This window comes from Hyla sarda, chromosome 10, assembly GCF_029499605.1.
Source record: "Hyla sarda isolate aHylSar1 chromosome 10, aHylSar1.hap1, whole genome shotgun sequence".
Classification (NCBI taxonomy): Eukaryota; Metazoa; Chordata; class Amphibia; order Anura; family Hylidae; genus Hyla; species Hyla sarda.
This window is the reverse complement of record NC_079198.1, coordinates 135,968,046-135,984,570: the sequence shown is the minus strand read 5'-3', so window position 1 is coordinate 135,984,570 and position 16,525 is coordinate 135,968,046. Positions and strand designations below refer to the sequence as shown.

Genomic DNA, 16,525 nt, shown 5'->3' with positions numbered 1-16,525 from the left:
GCAGTACCTGGTTTCCTCCAGACAAGAAGCATAGAATTGAGGCCAAAAATGTAAATCTTGGTGTCATCAGCTGTGAGACCTAATACAGACAGCACTGTGTCTTCCTAAATCCTTTCTAATCAGATGAATTTACCACAATCAAGGTGCGGAAGCATCTCAGAGATGGTCAAGAGAAATGGGAGGAGTCAGAGCTGAACATCAAGTGACATAGCAAATAGTCTGAATGTCCATGCAAATTTTAGGTCTTTTCTTTTTAATAAATTAGCAATTTTTTTAAAATTCTGTTTTCGCTATGGGGTATTGAGTACAGATAGATTCGCGAAATGTTGGGCGATCCCCTGTAGAGGTAGCCGGAGGGCATACCTCTCCTCCAGCGCTGGCTGCGGCTCAGAGATTGAAAAAGCCTGGCTGGACCAGGCTTTATTAATCGAGCACGCAGATCAGTGCAGTTCTATGGAACTACATTGATCTGTATGGGGAGTCTAATGATTCCTCCTAAAAGTCCCCTCAGGGGATTAATAAAGTGTAAAAAAAAGTTTAATAAAAGTAAGAAAACAAAAAAACATTAACCCCTTCCATATTAAAAGTTTTAATCACCTCCCTTTTTCCAAACTCCATATAAAAAATATGAAAACATAATAAAAATAAACATATGTGGTATTGCCGCGTGTGCAAATGTCCGAACGATAAAAATATAACCTTAATTAAACTGCACGATCAATGGCGTTTATGTAAAAAAGTACCTAAGTCCAAAATTGCATATTTTTGGTCACTTTGTATAACCTAAAAAAATGTATGAAAAGCGATCAAAAAGTCCCATCAAAACAAAAATGGTACTGATAAAAACTTCAGATCATGGCGCTAAAAATGAGCCCTGTATACAGAAAAATAAACAATGTTATAGGGATCAGAAGATGACAATTTAAAACATACTAATTTTGGTGCATGTAGTTATAATTTTTGTAGTTTTATAATTTTTGGTAGTAAAATAAAATCTATATAAATTGGGTATCTTTGTAACCATATGGACCTACAGAATAAAGATACGGTGTCATTTTTACCGAAATATGTACCGCATAGAATCGGAAGCCCCCAAAATTTACAAAATTGCTTTTTTTTTTTTCAATTTTGCCCCACAAATATTCTTTTTCTGGTTTAGCTGTAGATTTTGTGGTGAAATGATTGATTTAATTACAATGTAAAATTGGTGGTGCAAAAAACAAGCCCTCATGAGGGTCTGTAGGTAGATTTTAGAAGGTGAGGTAGAAACATTAAAGTGCAAAAATGAAAAATGGCCCGGTCCGGGGATAAGTTATAGATCGCGGGTAGGTCAGAGCGCTGAACAACCCCCCCCCCCCCCCCCCCCCGTTGTCTCCTGGACAGGGTTGTGGCAGTCTGCAGGAAGTTCAGTTTTGTTCCCAGTAGAAAGCTGCAGCAGAAACGCCCCCTCCATGTATCTCTATGGGGTGCATGGAGGGGGCATGTCGACCGCTGCGTCATGCGGGGATGGAACGCCCCCTTTCTAGTATACTGCCGCGGTCCCCGTCCGGGAGATCCTGGGGGATAAGTTATATTGCACTACAGAAGTCCTTTAAAGGGGTACTCTGGTGGAAAACTTTTTTTAAGATCAACTGGTGCCAGAAAGTTAAACAGATTTGTAAATTACTTCTATTAAAAATTCTTAATCCTTCCAGTACTTTTTGGTGGCTGTATAGTACAGAGAAAATGTTTTTCTTTTGGGATTTCTCTTATGTCACGACCACAGTGCTCTCTGCTGACCTCTGCTGTCCATTTTAGGAACTGTCCAGAGCAGGAGAAAATCCCCATAGCAAACCTATGCTGCTCTGGACAGTTCCTAAAATGGACAGCAGAGGTCAGCAGAGAGCACTGTGGTCATGACATAAGAGAAATCCAAAAAGAAAAACATTTCCAATGTAGCATACAGCCCCTAAAAAGTACTGGAAGGATTAAGATTTTTTTAGTAGAAGTGATTTACAAAGCTGTTTAACTTTCTGGCACCAGTTGATAAAAAAAAAAAAAAAGTTTTCCACGGGAGTACCCCTATAAGGGGTTAACATAACAAAATTTGAAAAAACATAAAAAGGTCTGACAACTTTCCAAATGCATTGTATAACATATCAATATAACAGAATGAAACAAGTCGTCAGAGAACAAAGTGCATTCAAAGAAATATACAGTCTCTTTTACCTGCAGGGCTGAATGAAATCAGAAGCTAAATGTTTACCAAACCTAATTCTCTACACAATTTAGGATTTCTTTTTAGTTTTTCAGGCCCAGTGTCTCATTTACAATGTGAGATACAACTCAATGATAATGATAAGATCTTTGACAATACATTATGTCACAATTACAATATAATAGAAGATCTGGAAAGTACATTGCCTTAAAGGGGTACTCCGGTGAAAAACATTTTTTTTTTTTTTTAAATCAACTGGTGCCAGAAAGTTAAACAGATTTGTAAATGACAAAATATTTTGCCCGGTCCTTCTAGATGAGTATAAATAGACTGTATATATAAATTTAGAGATATATAATACGTTATAGGTGAATATAAACTATATAAAAATAAATGAATATAGAAAATGAATAGCTGGATCGTGCTTCAATAATAATGCAATTAATTTATTAAAATGACACAATGTAAAAGGTTACTCCTCACAGGGCCCGTGTGTGCAGGCCATCAATTAATACTAGGTATACATAGAATAATAAACAATGAATTGTACCGCCGGCATAAATGTATGGCTTCTTGTGTACAACGAGCGAATGCCTATTTATAAAACAAGCAGATACTTGTTGCACAGGACGAGCAGTAGGAGGAGCCTATTTGGCTAGTTCCCACATTGGAATGTTCTAAGGTATAAATGTGTCCTTTTTGTATTACTAGACAGTTTGTAGCAATTTTGAAAATGATATTTCCGGTCCTTTTTGTAACAACTCGGGCAGTTCACACTGGAAACAGGTATGTTGTAACGGTGCCTGGATGGTTTAACCCACCGAGTCCTCTGTGCGGCGGTCCCAGATGGTATTGGAGAAATAGCCAAGCAGAGTCCCATTAAAAAGCGGTGGTGGTCACCTCAGACTGATGGCGCTGGCAGGCGCTTAATTATAGAAGATGCCGGGAGACCTTTGGCGCTGGCAGGCTCTGGAGATGAAAGAATCCTCACCGCTGGGCTTCAATGCTGGCTGGATGGACCCGGAGACCGCACGCTGGATACGAGGAGCTCACCTCGTGTTACCGGCGTGTGACGTCAGCAGATGTTAAAGCTGGAAACTCTGCACCAAAGTTGGACTTGTAATAGCTGGACCGGACAAATGCTGGACTGGATACACTGTAGTTTAACAGTTTACAGAAGGTAACTAGCCGTCAATAGTGGACACAGTTCATAAATAGCGTTTGTGCCAGTGGCTATGTATACAGGACTAGACGCATTTCAGGGTTATGTAATGTAACCCTTTCCTCAGTAGTCAGTACTGAGGAAAGGGTTACATTACATAACCCTGAAATGTGTCTAAGCTCTTCCTACTGCTCGTTTCTGTTTTTGGTTCGCTCTTTCTGCAACTGAGGTATAGTTGCATCCCCTAGTTTGACCTTGGTATGTATTATTAATTGTGAGCTGCACATACATTTTTTTTCTTTTAGATTTGCAAATTACTTCTATTAAAAAATCTTAATCCTTCCTGTACTTATTAGCTGCTGAATACTACTGTGGAAATTCTTTTCCGTTTGAAACACAGAGCTCTCTGCTGAATCACAAGCACAGTGCTCTCTGCTGACATTTCTGTCCATTTTAGGAACTGTCCAGAGTAAAAGGAAATCCCCATAGCAAACATACGCTGTTCTGGACAGTTCCTAAAATGGACAGAGGTGTCAGCAGAGAGCACCGTGCTCGTGATGTCAGCAGACAGCTTTGTGTTTCAAAAAGAAAAGAATTTCCGCTGTAGTATTCAGCAGCTAATAAGTACAGGAAGGATTAAGATTTTTTAATAGAAGTCATTTAGAAATCAATTTACCTTTCTGGCACCAGTTGATTTAAAAAAAAAAAAAGTTTTTCACCGGAGTACCCCTTTAACCCCTTAAGGACTCAGGGTTTTTCCGTTTTTGCACTTTCGTTTTTTCCTCCTTACCTTTAAAAAATCATAACCCTTTCAATTTTCCACCTAAAAATCCATATTATGGCTTATTTTTTGCGTCGCCAATTCTACTTTGCAGTGACATTAGTAATTTTACCCAAAAATGCACGGCGAAACGGAAAAAAAAATCATTGTGCGACAAAATCGAAAAAAAAACGCCATTTTGTAATTTTTGGGGGCTTCCGTTTCTACGCAGTGCATATTTCGGTAAAAATTACACCTTATCATTATTCTGTAGGTCCATACGGTTAAAATGATACCCTACTTATATAGGTTTGATTTTGTCGCACTTCTGGAAAAAATCATAACTACATGCAGGAAAATTTATACGTTTAAAAATGTCATCTTCTGACCCCTATAACTTTTTTATTTTTCCACGTACGGGGCGGTATGAGGACTCATTTTTTGCGCCGTGATCTGAAGTTTTTATTGGTATGATTTTTGTTTTGATATGACTTTTTGATCACTTTTTATTCATTTTTTAATGTTATAAAAAGTTACCAAAATACGCTTTTTTGGACTTGGGAATTTTTTTGCGCGTACGCCATTGACCGTACAGCTTAATTAATGATATATTTTTATAGTTCGGACATTTACGCACGCGGCGATACCACATATGTTTATTTTTATTTTTTTTTACACTGTTTTATTTTTCTTATGGGAAAAGGGGGGTGATTCAAACTTTTATTAGGGAAGGGGTTAAATGACCTTTATTAACACTTTTTTTTTACTTTTTTTTTGCAGTGTTATAGGTCCCATAGGGACCTATAACACTGCACACACTGATCTCCTATGCTGATCACTGGCGTGCATTAACACGCCTGTGATCAGCATTATCGGCGCTTGACTGCTCCTGCCTGGATCTCAGGCACGGAGCAGTCATTCGTCGATCGGACACCGAGGAGGCAGGTAAGAGCCCTCCCGGTGTCCGATCAGCTGTTCGGGACGCCGCGATTTCACCGCGGCGGTCCCGAACAGCCCGACTGAGCAGCCGGGATACTTTCAGTTTCACTTTAGAAGCGGCGGTCAGCTTTGACCGCCGCTTCTAAAGGGTTAATACCGCACATCGCCGCGATCGGCGATGTGTGGTATTAGCCGCGGGTCCCGGCCGTTGATTAGCGCCGGGACCCACGCGATATGATGCGGGATCGCGGCGCGATCCCGCTTCATATCGCGGGAGCCGGCGCAGGACGTAAATATACGTCCTGCGTCGTTAAGGGGTTAAAGGGGTTATCCACCATAAGGTGATTTTAGTACGTACCTGGCAGACAGTAATGGACATGCTTAGGAAGGATCTGCACTTGTCTTGGGGATAAATGGCTATGTTGTGAGATTACTATAATGCTGTGGCTAGCTTGTTTGTGAACTGGGTATTACCTGTTGGAGTTTCCTTTTTCAACTACAAATCCCACAAATCCCATAGTTCATTGTTTGTAAGTGTGAGGTCCCACACATCAGCCACCCCACCTGTTGAAAGAGCTGCATTCCATTCAAAAGACCAGTATTTTCTAGCCAGGGTGCCTCCAGCTGTTGGAAAGATACAAGTCCCTGCAGAATAATCTCTCTTCCACCCAGCGGTCACTCCCCCCATTGAAGCAGGACAGGCTCCTTCTGATCACCTGACTAGTGATGTAATGTCTCGGGAAAGCTGGAAAAACCTGAGACCTGAGTCATTTTGTATGCTGTTGAAAATAAATCTTGGGGCGAAAATCACAGAAGAATTGTGAGACCGCCATGAACACAGGCACAGACACTATATTATGAACTACACTAACTTTACAGCCCCTGTAGCATAGTCACATACCCCTTTAAAAGAGTTGGTCTATTAAGTTAAACGGGCTCCATATGTGGGATGCCCTTTGATAGACCTCTTCAATTAACCAGAGAGGAGAGCTGCTATAAAGTGGCTCCCACCTTGGAGGACTCAAATGGGGAGATTTATTAAAACCTGTGCAAAGGAAAAGTTGCTGAGTTGCCCATAGCAACCAATCAGATCGCTTCTTGCAGGGGCCTTGTTAAAAATAAAAGAAGTTATCTGATTGGTTGCTATGGGCAACTGGGTAACTTTTCCTCTGGACAGGTTTTCATAAATCTCCCCCAAAAAGACCATGTGATATATGGTCACCCATTCATCAAGGTTTTTCACAGGAGGAAAGTGCAGGCATCTGCAGTGTCTTCCATGACTGCAACTTATCTCCTAAAGGAACGCCGGGTGCAGCAGGGGGATTGCAGGGTTCCCCAGTGGCAGACCCCTGTGATCAGACATCTTATTCCCTTTCCTTTGGATAGGGGATAAGATGTCTAGGGGCAGAGTACCCCTTTAAGGAGTACAGGACAAGCAGGAGCATTCACCTGTGTGACAGTACTGTTTCATGCCACTGGCGTGAAACAGTGCTGTCGCTCTGGTGAACTCTCCTGTTGGTCCTGCTCTGCTTACTGCACTTTGCTTACTGCTCTGCTTACTGCCTCAGTTCTTTTGTACCACCTGCTTGTCTCCCCCCTGTTACGATGTGAATATCACTGATCAATAAAGAAGAAGTTATGAAGATTGGGTGAGTCGCCGTCTCTTTATTCCTTAATGTATTTGTATTTGTACATCACGAACTATATAGACTGAGCACCACCCTACTTCAATACATCAAGCAACTATATAGCACATTTTCACCATTAGTACCACATTAGTGGCAGTGCCGAACAAAACCTATCTTTGTGCTGTCTGTTACTACACGGGGTTGTCTATTGTATTTCCATGAAGGATGAAACATTCACTTTCTCCCATGTTCCTCTTTGTAAACATATAGACATAATGTATGTTTTCTTAATTTGCCCCCAATATTGTGGTATAAAGAATGAACTACCAGGGTGTATCTAGAATGTTGACCTAAATGGTCTAAAAATGCAACATTACATACTTGTTTCCTCAGATTTTTTGATAAGATCTGAAAACAAGACATCGATGGATGATTTTATTCTACTGGGCTTCTCCAAGGAACCATTGATCTGTTCATTCCTAATGGCTGCAGCTTACATCATGGTTCTTCTAGTCAATCTGTCTGTGTTCAGTATTATCAAGATAAATAGCCACCTACAGACTCCAATGTACTTTTTTTTGTGTTGCTTGTCCATTTTAGACATCTGTTACTCTACCGTCACCCTCCCGGCTATGCTGGTCAATGCCATCACCGGGAAAAGAAGGATATCCTTCAGCAGATGCTTCACTCAGCTCTATTTCTTCATCTTTGTTGGAGGATCTGAATGTCTTCTTCTGGCTGCCATGGCCTATGACCGATATGTAGCCATATGTAACCCCCTCCACTATATCCTCATTATGAACAAAAGGTTCTGCTCCTACGTCGTGGCAGGATGTGTCCTCCTCGGCTTGGTGAACTCCATGTTTCACACCTTGTTGACTTTAAGACTTAGGTTTTGTGGAGCTCGTAATATAAACAATTTCCTCTGCGATGTTCTCCCAATGTTGGAAGCTGCTTGTAGCGACATATCCAGTAGTCAGATATTCATACGTGTAGACACGGTGGTGCTTGGAGTATCTACGTTTTTAGTTGTGGTGAACTCTTACATACGCATCGTTTCCACCATATTGAAAATTCGCTCCTCGGAGGGACGGCAGAAGGTCTTCTCCACGTGCTCCTCTCATCTCATTGTTATCATCGTTTTTTACATTACGGGTATTTTCAGCTACAACGGTCCCAAGTCTGGAGGATCTTTTACAGCCGTCCAAGTGTCTCCTATTCTCAACAGCGTACTACCACCACTGCTGAACCCGATTATATACTGCTTGAGAAACAATGAGATAAAGAGAGCCCTAAAAAAAGCAATTGTTGGTATATAGAAACTAGAAGAAATACATAAGACTTGAAGTTCTTGCATTGAATTGCATAGACTTCCTTGAGTCATCGTCTTCTCTCAAAGGGGTACTCCGCTCATAGACATGTTATCATCTTATCCCCTATACAAAGGAAACATCCGGTGCACGGAGTGAACTTCGCTCCGTGCCGGATGACTGGTAATGTGGGGCAGAGGCTCGTGATGTCATGGCCGTGCCCCACTTGTGACGTCCCAGCTATGCCCCTTCAAAGCAAGTCTATGGGAGGGGTCGTGAGGGATGTCACGCTCCTCCCATAGACTTGCATTGAGGGTGTGTGGCTATGACGTCACGAGCCTTCCGATGCTCTAAATGAATGTCAGGTGCAGCAGGGAGATCGTGGGGGTCCCCAGCGACGGGACCCCGTGATCAGACATCTTATACCCTATCCTTTGGATAGGGGATAAGATGTCTAGCGGTAGAGTACCCCTTTAAGTTGTTGAAAATTCTATTTAGCCATAGCAAGAGGTGGAACTCCTGGACCCACCCATCAACCATCTGGCATTTATAATACAGGTCTTTGGGCCTCTTCAGTAACCAGGGCACGGGTGTGACAGTTACCCCTGCACCCCTCATGACTACATCCCTTACCATATCGGTTTCCGGGAAACTGCCTGACAACCCACATGGCTTCCATGACAGCTGCTATTCATCTTTAGACCCAGTTCTAAGCTAAAAATTCTGATGGACATCTGCCCATTTGTACGTTGGTACGTGCCTTATTGCCATATTTATGAACTATGGGGCAGATATGGTATTTAGTAGTGTGGAAAAGACAGGGAACCACCTCTGCAGGAGCCGATGAGGTGGCCATAATGGTTGGGCACAAAATAGATAAATGGGCAATATAAAATCCTATCGCTATTGTAGTAATGCCATTGATGTTTAATAAAGGTTTTTGCATTTTATTAAGCAAGTGGTTTATTATTTACCCTTTATTTTAAACCTACAATCCACAACCAAGTTCTGCAAAAGGCCGTTTTACATGGGGTGAATGTCAGCTGAATGGGGCAATTATTTTTCCATGTAAAGGCCCAATGATCAACCGACGAACAATCTAGGGAGCGTTTGTGTGGCCCTTCATTCATAGTTACATAGTTACATAGTTACATAGTTAGTACGGTCGAAAAAAGACATATGTCCATCAAGTTCAACCAGGGAATTAAGGGGTAGGGGTGTGGCGCGATATTGGGGAAGGGATGAGATTTTATATTTCTTCATAAGCATTAATCTTATTTTGTTCCAGGAATGTATCTAATCCTGTTTTAAAGCTGTTAATTGTTCCTGCTGTGACCAGTTCCTGAGGTAGACCGTTCCATAAATTCACAGTCCTCACGGTAAAGAAGGCGTGTCGCCCCTTGAGACTAAACTTTTTTTTCTCCAGACGGAGGGAGTGCCCCCTCGTCCTTTGGGGGGGTTTAACCTGGAACAGTTTTTCTCCATATTTTTTGTATGGGCCATTAATATACTTATATACGTTTATCATATCCCCCCTTAAACGTCTCTTCTCAAGACTAAACAATTGTAACTCCTTTAATCGCTCCTCATAGCTAAGATGTTCCAAGCCCCATATTAGTTTAGTCGCGCGTCTCTGCACCCTTTCCAACTCCGCAGTGTCCCTTTTATGGACAGGTGACCAAAACTGAACAGCATATTCCAGGTGAGGCCGTACCAATGCTTTATAAAGGGGGAGTATTATGTCCCTGTCCCTTGAGTCCATGCCTCTTTTGATACATGACAATATCCTGCCGGCTTTGGAAGCAGCAGCCTGACATTGCATGCTATTCTGTAGTCTGTGATCTACAAGTACACCCAGATCCTTCTCTACCAGTGACTCTGCCAGTTTAATCCCCCCTAAGACATACGATGCATGCAGGTTATTAGTACCCAGATGCATAATTACATTTATCCACATTGAACCTCATTTGCCAAGTGGATGCCCAGACACTTAGTCTATCCAAGTCATCTTGTAACTTATGCACATCCTCTATAGACTGTACTGTGCTACAAAGCTTGGTGTCATCTGCAAAGATAGAAACAGAGCTGTTAATACCATCCTCTATATCATTGATAAATAAATTAAACAACAGCGGTCCCAGTACTGAACCTTGGGGTACACCACTAATAACCGGGGACCAATCAGAGTACGAATCATTGACCACCACTCTCTGGGTACGATCCATGAGCCAGTGTTCAATCCAGTTACAAACTAAAATTTCCAAACCCAAAGACCTTAACTTACCTGTCAGACGTCTATGAGGGACAGTATCAAATGCTTTAGCAAAATCCAGAAACACTATATCCACAGCCATTCCTCTGTCAAGGCTTCTACTCACCTCTTCATAAAAGCAAATTAGATTGGTTTGACAACTTCTATCCTTAGTAAACCCATGCTGGCTATCACTTATAATACAATTATCCCCTATGTATTCCTGTATGTAATCCCTTATAAGTCCTTCAAACAATTTACCCACAATGCACGTTAAACTTACCGGTCTATAGTTTCCTGGGGAAGACCTAGAGCCCTTTTTGAAGATTGGCACCACATTCGCCTTGCGCCAGTCCCTTGGCACAATACCAGACACCAGAGAATCTCTAAATATCATGAACAGGGGTACAGATATTACTGAACTTACCTCTCTAAGAACTCTTGGGTGTAGTCCATCCGGTCCTGGGGATTTGCTTACATTTATATCACTTAACTTACCTTGTACCATCTCTACATTAAGCCAGTTCAGTACATTACATGATGTGTTACCAGCACTGACCTGTACATGATGTGTTACCAGCACTGACCTGTACATGATGTGTTACCAGCACTGACCTGGCCAATGTCAGCTCCTTCTTCCATAGTGTATACAGAACTAAAGAACCCATTCAGTAGCTCCGCCTTCTCTTGATCGCCTGTGACAACCTCCCCATTATCATTATTAAGGGGTCCTACATGCTCTGTCCTTGGTTTTTTTGCATTTATATATCTAAAAAAATATTTAGGATTAGTTTTGCTTTCTTTGGCCACCTGTCTCTCATTTTGAATTTTTGCTGTTTTTATTACATTTTTACAGATTTTATTAAGCTCCTTGTACTGTTTAAATGTTATCGCTGACCCATCAGATTTGTATTTTTTGAAGGCTATTTTTTTGCTGTTTATTGCTCTTTTAACATCATGTGTCAGCCATGTAGGATTTAGTTTCAATCGTTTATATTTGTTCCCCTTTGGTATATATTTAGCTGTATAGTTATTTAGAGTTAATTTAAAGATGTCCCATTTACCTTCTGTATCAGTATTTGAGAACACCTCCCCCCAGTCTATGTCCTGTAGTGCAGCCCTCAGCCCAGGGAAATTTGCCTTTTTAAAGTTATATGTTTTTGCCTTCCCCGCCTGTCTTTGTTTTCTACATTTTAAGTCAAAAGTAACTATATTGTGGTCGCTATTACCAAGGTTTTCCCGCACAGTTACATTACCAACCAGCTCTGCGTTGTTGGAAATGATCAGATCCAACAAGGCATCACTTCTTGTTGGGTCCTCCACAAACTGGCCCATAAAATTATCCTGCAATAAATTTAGGAATTGTCGCCCCTTTGTAGTTTTAGCCAACCCCGGACCCCAATCTATATCTGGATAGTTAAAATCTCCCATTATTACCACTGTACCTGCCCGGGCGGCCCTCTCTATTTGTTTATGAAGCCGAACTTCTATCTCTTCAGTGATATTAGGGGGTCTGTAGATTACCCCAAATATTATTTTTTCAGTATTTCCCTCCTTTTGTAATTCTACCCACAATGATTCCACATCCTCAGAATCATCACACACTATGGCATCGTTCACACTGACTTTCATACCACTTCTTACATACAGACAGACTCCACCACCTTTTCTGTTCGTTCTGTCCTTGCGAAACAATGTAAACCCCTGCAGATTGACAGCCCAGTCATGCGAGGAGTCCAGCCATGTCTCAGTGACCCCAACTATATCAATATGTTCCTCCAGTATCAAGGCCTCAAGCTCCCCCATTTTATTTTCTAGGCTTCTGGCATTTGTGAACATACACTTTACATTTCCATCCTTTATGTTATTGGGGTTAATGGGATTCAAGGGTGTAAGTTTTATTTTCCTATGAAGCCTATTCCTATTAACTATTCTAACCCCTCCCTCCGCTCCACCCCCAGGTACATTTATAATTCCCACCTCTCTATCTACACTATCTTCCCCCTCTTTGCTGTAGGTTCCCTCCCCCCAAGTCCCTAGTTTAAACACTCCTCCACCCTTCTAGCCATCTTCTCCCCAAGCAAAGCTGCACCCTCCCCATTGAGGTGCAGCCCGTCCCTACGGTAGAGCCGGTAACCGACAGCGAAGTCAGCCCAGTTCTCCATGAACCCAAACCCTTCCTTCCTACACCAGCTTCTGAGCCACTTGTTTACCTCCCTGATCTCCCGCTGCCTCTCTGGTGCGGCTCGTGGTACTGGTAGTATTTCAGAAAAGACTACCTTGGAGGTCCTTGCCTTAAGCTTGCGGCCTAAGTCCCTGAAATCATTTTTAAGGACACTCCACCTACCTCTTACTTTGTCATTGGTGCCAATATGTACCATGACTGCTGGGTCCTCTCCAGCCCCGCCCAACAACCTGTCAACCCGATCCGTGATGTGCCGAACTCGTGCGCCAGGCAGACAGCACACTGTTCGGCGATCCCGGTCTTTGTGACAGATTGCCCTGTCTGTCCCCCTAATAATTGAGTCCCCCACCACTAGTACCTGTCTGGCCTGCCCTGTACTCCTCCCTCCCTCCTTACTGGAGCAGACACCCCCCTGGCGGTCAGAGGCGGTATCCTGCTGCAGTTCTGCTAGCTCTGTAATGGCATCCCCCTCATCTGCCAAGCGGGCAAACTTGTTGGGGTGTGCCAGTTCAGGACTAGCCTCCCTGACACTTTTTCCCCTACCCCTCTTTCTAACTGTAACCCAGCTAACTGCCTGACTGTCCTGCAACTCCGTCCCACTGTCCTCCCCCACCTCTATTCCCGAGAGTGCCTGCTCAGTGAGCAGGAGACTCCTCTCCATGTTGTTAATGCTTCTCATTGTTGCCAGTCGCCCCTCTAGATGCAGGATCTGGGCTTCCAAACGGACAACTAGCACATATCTCGCACAACAATATGCACCCTCAAACTGTTGTTCAAGGATTGCATACATTGAACAGGATGTACATTGGACTGCATTTTCCAACATGGAGGCCATCTAATTATGGGGATTTCACAAAAAAAAACAGACAGTCAAAATGACACTTAAAATTTTTTGTAGACCTTGTGGGTTCAAAAATGAAAACTCACAGCGATCTCAACCTCCTGCTTTCAAACTCCAGTTTTTGAAACTCCTCTTTCACGCCCCCTCTTACACAGCAACACTCAAAAAGAGCAAGCTCTCAATAAGAGTCCCAAGCTAAGATTTATACACCTGTGCCCAATCTACTCCTCCTCCCCCTAGAGGTGGAACAGAGAAAAAAAAAAAAAAAAAAAAATTAAAAAGGGTGTTTAAACTCTAACAGTTATCCCACTATGTGCAAAAGAGAAAAACTTACCCAAAATAAGAATGTGGGCTATAGGCAGTCGCACCCACTCCACAGATTCACTCCGCACAACAGATAATCACAGTTTTTGAAACTCCTCTTTCATTCCCAACAGTAGAGCCATGAAAATGGTTTTATATCAAGCTGCCATCTACTAATGTAAAATGGAGTAAATCAATATAACTCAAGGAGACATCAGAGGCCCCAGAGCTAAAGTTCGTGTCATCATAACAAACTCTTATAGGGCTGCACAATTTGAGGAAAATGTGGATATAAATATTGTGATTTCGATATGCGATTGCGATATAATAACCAAATGGTGAAATTCCCTCCATTTCATGTCCAGTTCCCCTATTTCATATAGCCTCCCCCATTTCATGTTCATTGACTAAACACAAACTGCTGTTAGTAGCCAGGACCTGCTGTGCATGATGCGAGCACCGGTCCGTTGCTCGCATCATGTACAGAACGAAGTGACTTACTTTGACCCATTAAGGACAATGAACGTAAATGTACGTCCTGATGCATTAGTACTTAACGCACCAGGACGTACATTTACGTCCGGTACATGATGCGAGCACCGGACTGGTGCTCGCATCATGCACTGCAGGTCCCGGCTGCTAACAGCAGCCGGGACCTGCCGTGCATGATGCGAGTACTGGCCCGGTGCTCACGTCATGTACAGGGTGTAAATGTACATCCTGGTGCGTTAAGTACTAATGCATCAGGACGTACATTTACGTCCATTGTCCTTAATGGGTCAAAGTCACTTTGTCCTAGCACCAGGGACCCGCGGGTAAAGGTGGATATCAGTGATCAAGCTGATGAGAACGGAGACCCCTCACAACCGGTGATTGGCTGAGCGGGCCAACAGGCCCCAGGTTTCACTAACAGCACTTTCAATAGGCAGCACATGTGGACCATGAACTTGTGGCTCCAAAACACGCTTATAAGTCCTGATTTACTATGAGTGGAGCGTCGTTTTCTTTGTGTTTTTTTTTTCTTTTTTCTGACAGGTATTTTCTTATGGTATTATTAAGTTATGTTATGCAATTTTTTTTAAATAACTGTTCTAAACTGAAATGCACCACATTTTATGTGAGAATGGGGTGTCCCAGCACCAAAGGCTGTCCTGTGGGCTGTGGATCTCCTCGGGCATGCCTGCGGCCCACTGTGAAAATGTTTCTTATGTTTTCATATGTCCAGCACTTTATAATATCTACTGCATTCACTTTGTATTATGTAACTTATGCATTTTACCTTTAAGGGCAAGAGAAGCAGTGTAAACTAGGTGACCCTGTCTGCCCAATGGGAACCCCTAAATTGGTCAGTATATAGAGTAGTGGGGGAGGAGTTGCCCCAGCTTTCATTCAGAGTTCAGTTTTAGTCTGAGCTCCAGGGTAGAAAGGAGGTGAAGTCGTGTGTGGAGAAATCCTGAGGGAATCCTAAGAAAATCTCTTCTCAGGTCAGTCCCGCTATTCTGCAAGTGTTCCCCCCGAGCAGCAGAAATTCAGAACCCTAGCCAGCATGGGAAATCTACAGTCTCTAATCTCAAATCAGTATTATTCAAGTGAAAAGCACCATCAGCCCCAGCAAGGCAACAGGGCTCCCAAAGGGTGCACGGCATCCCTTCTACTCTGCTCCGTTCTGTGTGTAATCATCTCTGCCCCTGCTCAGTAAAAGGCAGTTATCCATAATCGGATGTCAGTGTGTTCATTTACTCCCTGTGTCTTGCCCAGGAGAAGCTGTCTCCACCTCAGATTGTGTATTGGTTAACGTTGCCCTGGCGTCACAAAGTTATATGAATTCCTTGCACCCCTGTATCACCACAGGAACATTAGTAGATATGTTGTAATTTTTTTAAACTGCCAGAGACGTTCCCCTTTTCAGTGACCACACCCCCTTTTCACAGCGACCAGGCCCCTTTTTTGGGTTTGGGGATGAAAATGGAGTGACGGTCGGGTTTGAAGGATTTTTTGGCCGCAGATTTAACTGCTAAATTTTCAGCCACAACATCTTAGAAAAATCATTGGTAAATGACCCCCATTTCTACCAACTGCAAAGGTAAAAATAAAATGAATATACTGTATGATGCAAACCTTTTCAGATGAATAATAAACAGTGTCCCAAAGCCTTTACCTTAACTCCTCCGAGGACTTCTGCAGATTACCCGAGAGTCTTCAAATCTGCAGTGAGTCGTTGCGATCTCCTTTATATAGGACAAGGTTCTCCGCTCTCTTGTATATGGAAGATGGCAACATAAGTGTGCTGTCCGTATGTTGGACAATCATCTGGTAGAGGAACATCTTCTCTACCCATAGGGGAAATCTGTCCGGCACAATTTGGAAAGCATTGTTCTCTTATGAGTAGATATTAGGTGGACAAGGCTCTTCAGAACCCAGTAAGTATTATCTATCCTAGGAAGTTGGACAAAAACACACAAAGAGCGCTCCGTAGTGCAATGAAAAGATGGTAAGGTTCCGCAATGTAGTTATTGGAAGTGCTTACCTAGATTGGTTGTGCTGTCAGGCAGGCACAACACTGGTGAGAGTATGGATATATATATCCCAAATACAGCCGATCCCATCCACCAGGGAACTGGTGTCCAACAGTATACGCGAAAGCCTCCAAACCACTCAGAGACTCATCCGGCGCAGATCAGGAAAAGGCAATACCGCTGGTACGGCAGTATAGGACCCAGTAAGGTACGATTAATGTAAATTTATTTAAGAACAACGCGTTTCAACGCCAGAGCAGGCGTCTTCCTCAGGTTCATATGTATGAACCTGAGGAAGACGCCTGCTCTGGCGTTGAAACGCGTTGTTCTTAAATAAATTTACATTAATCGTACCTTACTTGGTCCTATACTGCCGTACCAGCGGTATTGCCTTTTCCTGATCTGCGCCGGATGAGTCCCTGAGTGGTTTGGA

The 16,525-nt window shown here is 42.8% G+C and overlaps 1 protein-coding gene across 1 annotated transcript; it reads left to right on the top strand.

Annotated features, from left to right (window-relative positions):
- Positions 1-7,051: 7,051 nt before the first annotated feature.
- Positions 7,052-8,005, top strand: LOC130293291 (olfactory receptor 5V1-like). The gene has a single exon (XM_056541794.1). The coding sequence runs from the start codon at positions 7,052-7,054 to the stop codon at positions 8,003-8,005; it is 954 nt and encodes a 317-aa protein (XP_056397769.1).
- Positions 8,006-16,525: the final 8,520 nt, after the last annotated feature.

Coding starts and splice junctions, on each gene's coding strand:
- LOC130293291 (XM_056541794.1), top strand. CDS start 7,052: ATGCAACATTACATACTTGTTTCCTCAGATTTTTTGATAAGATCTGAA.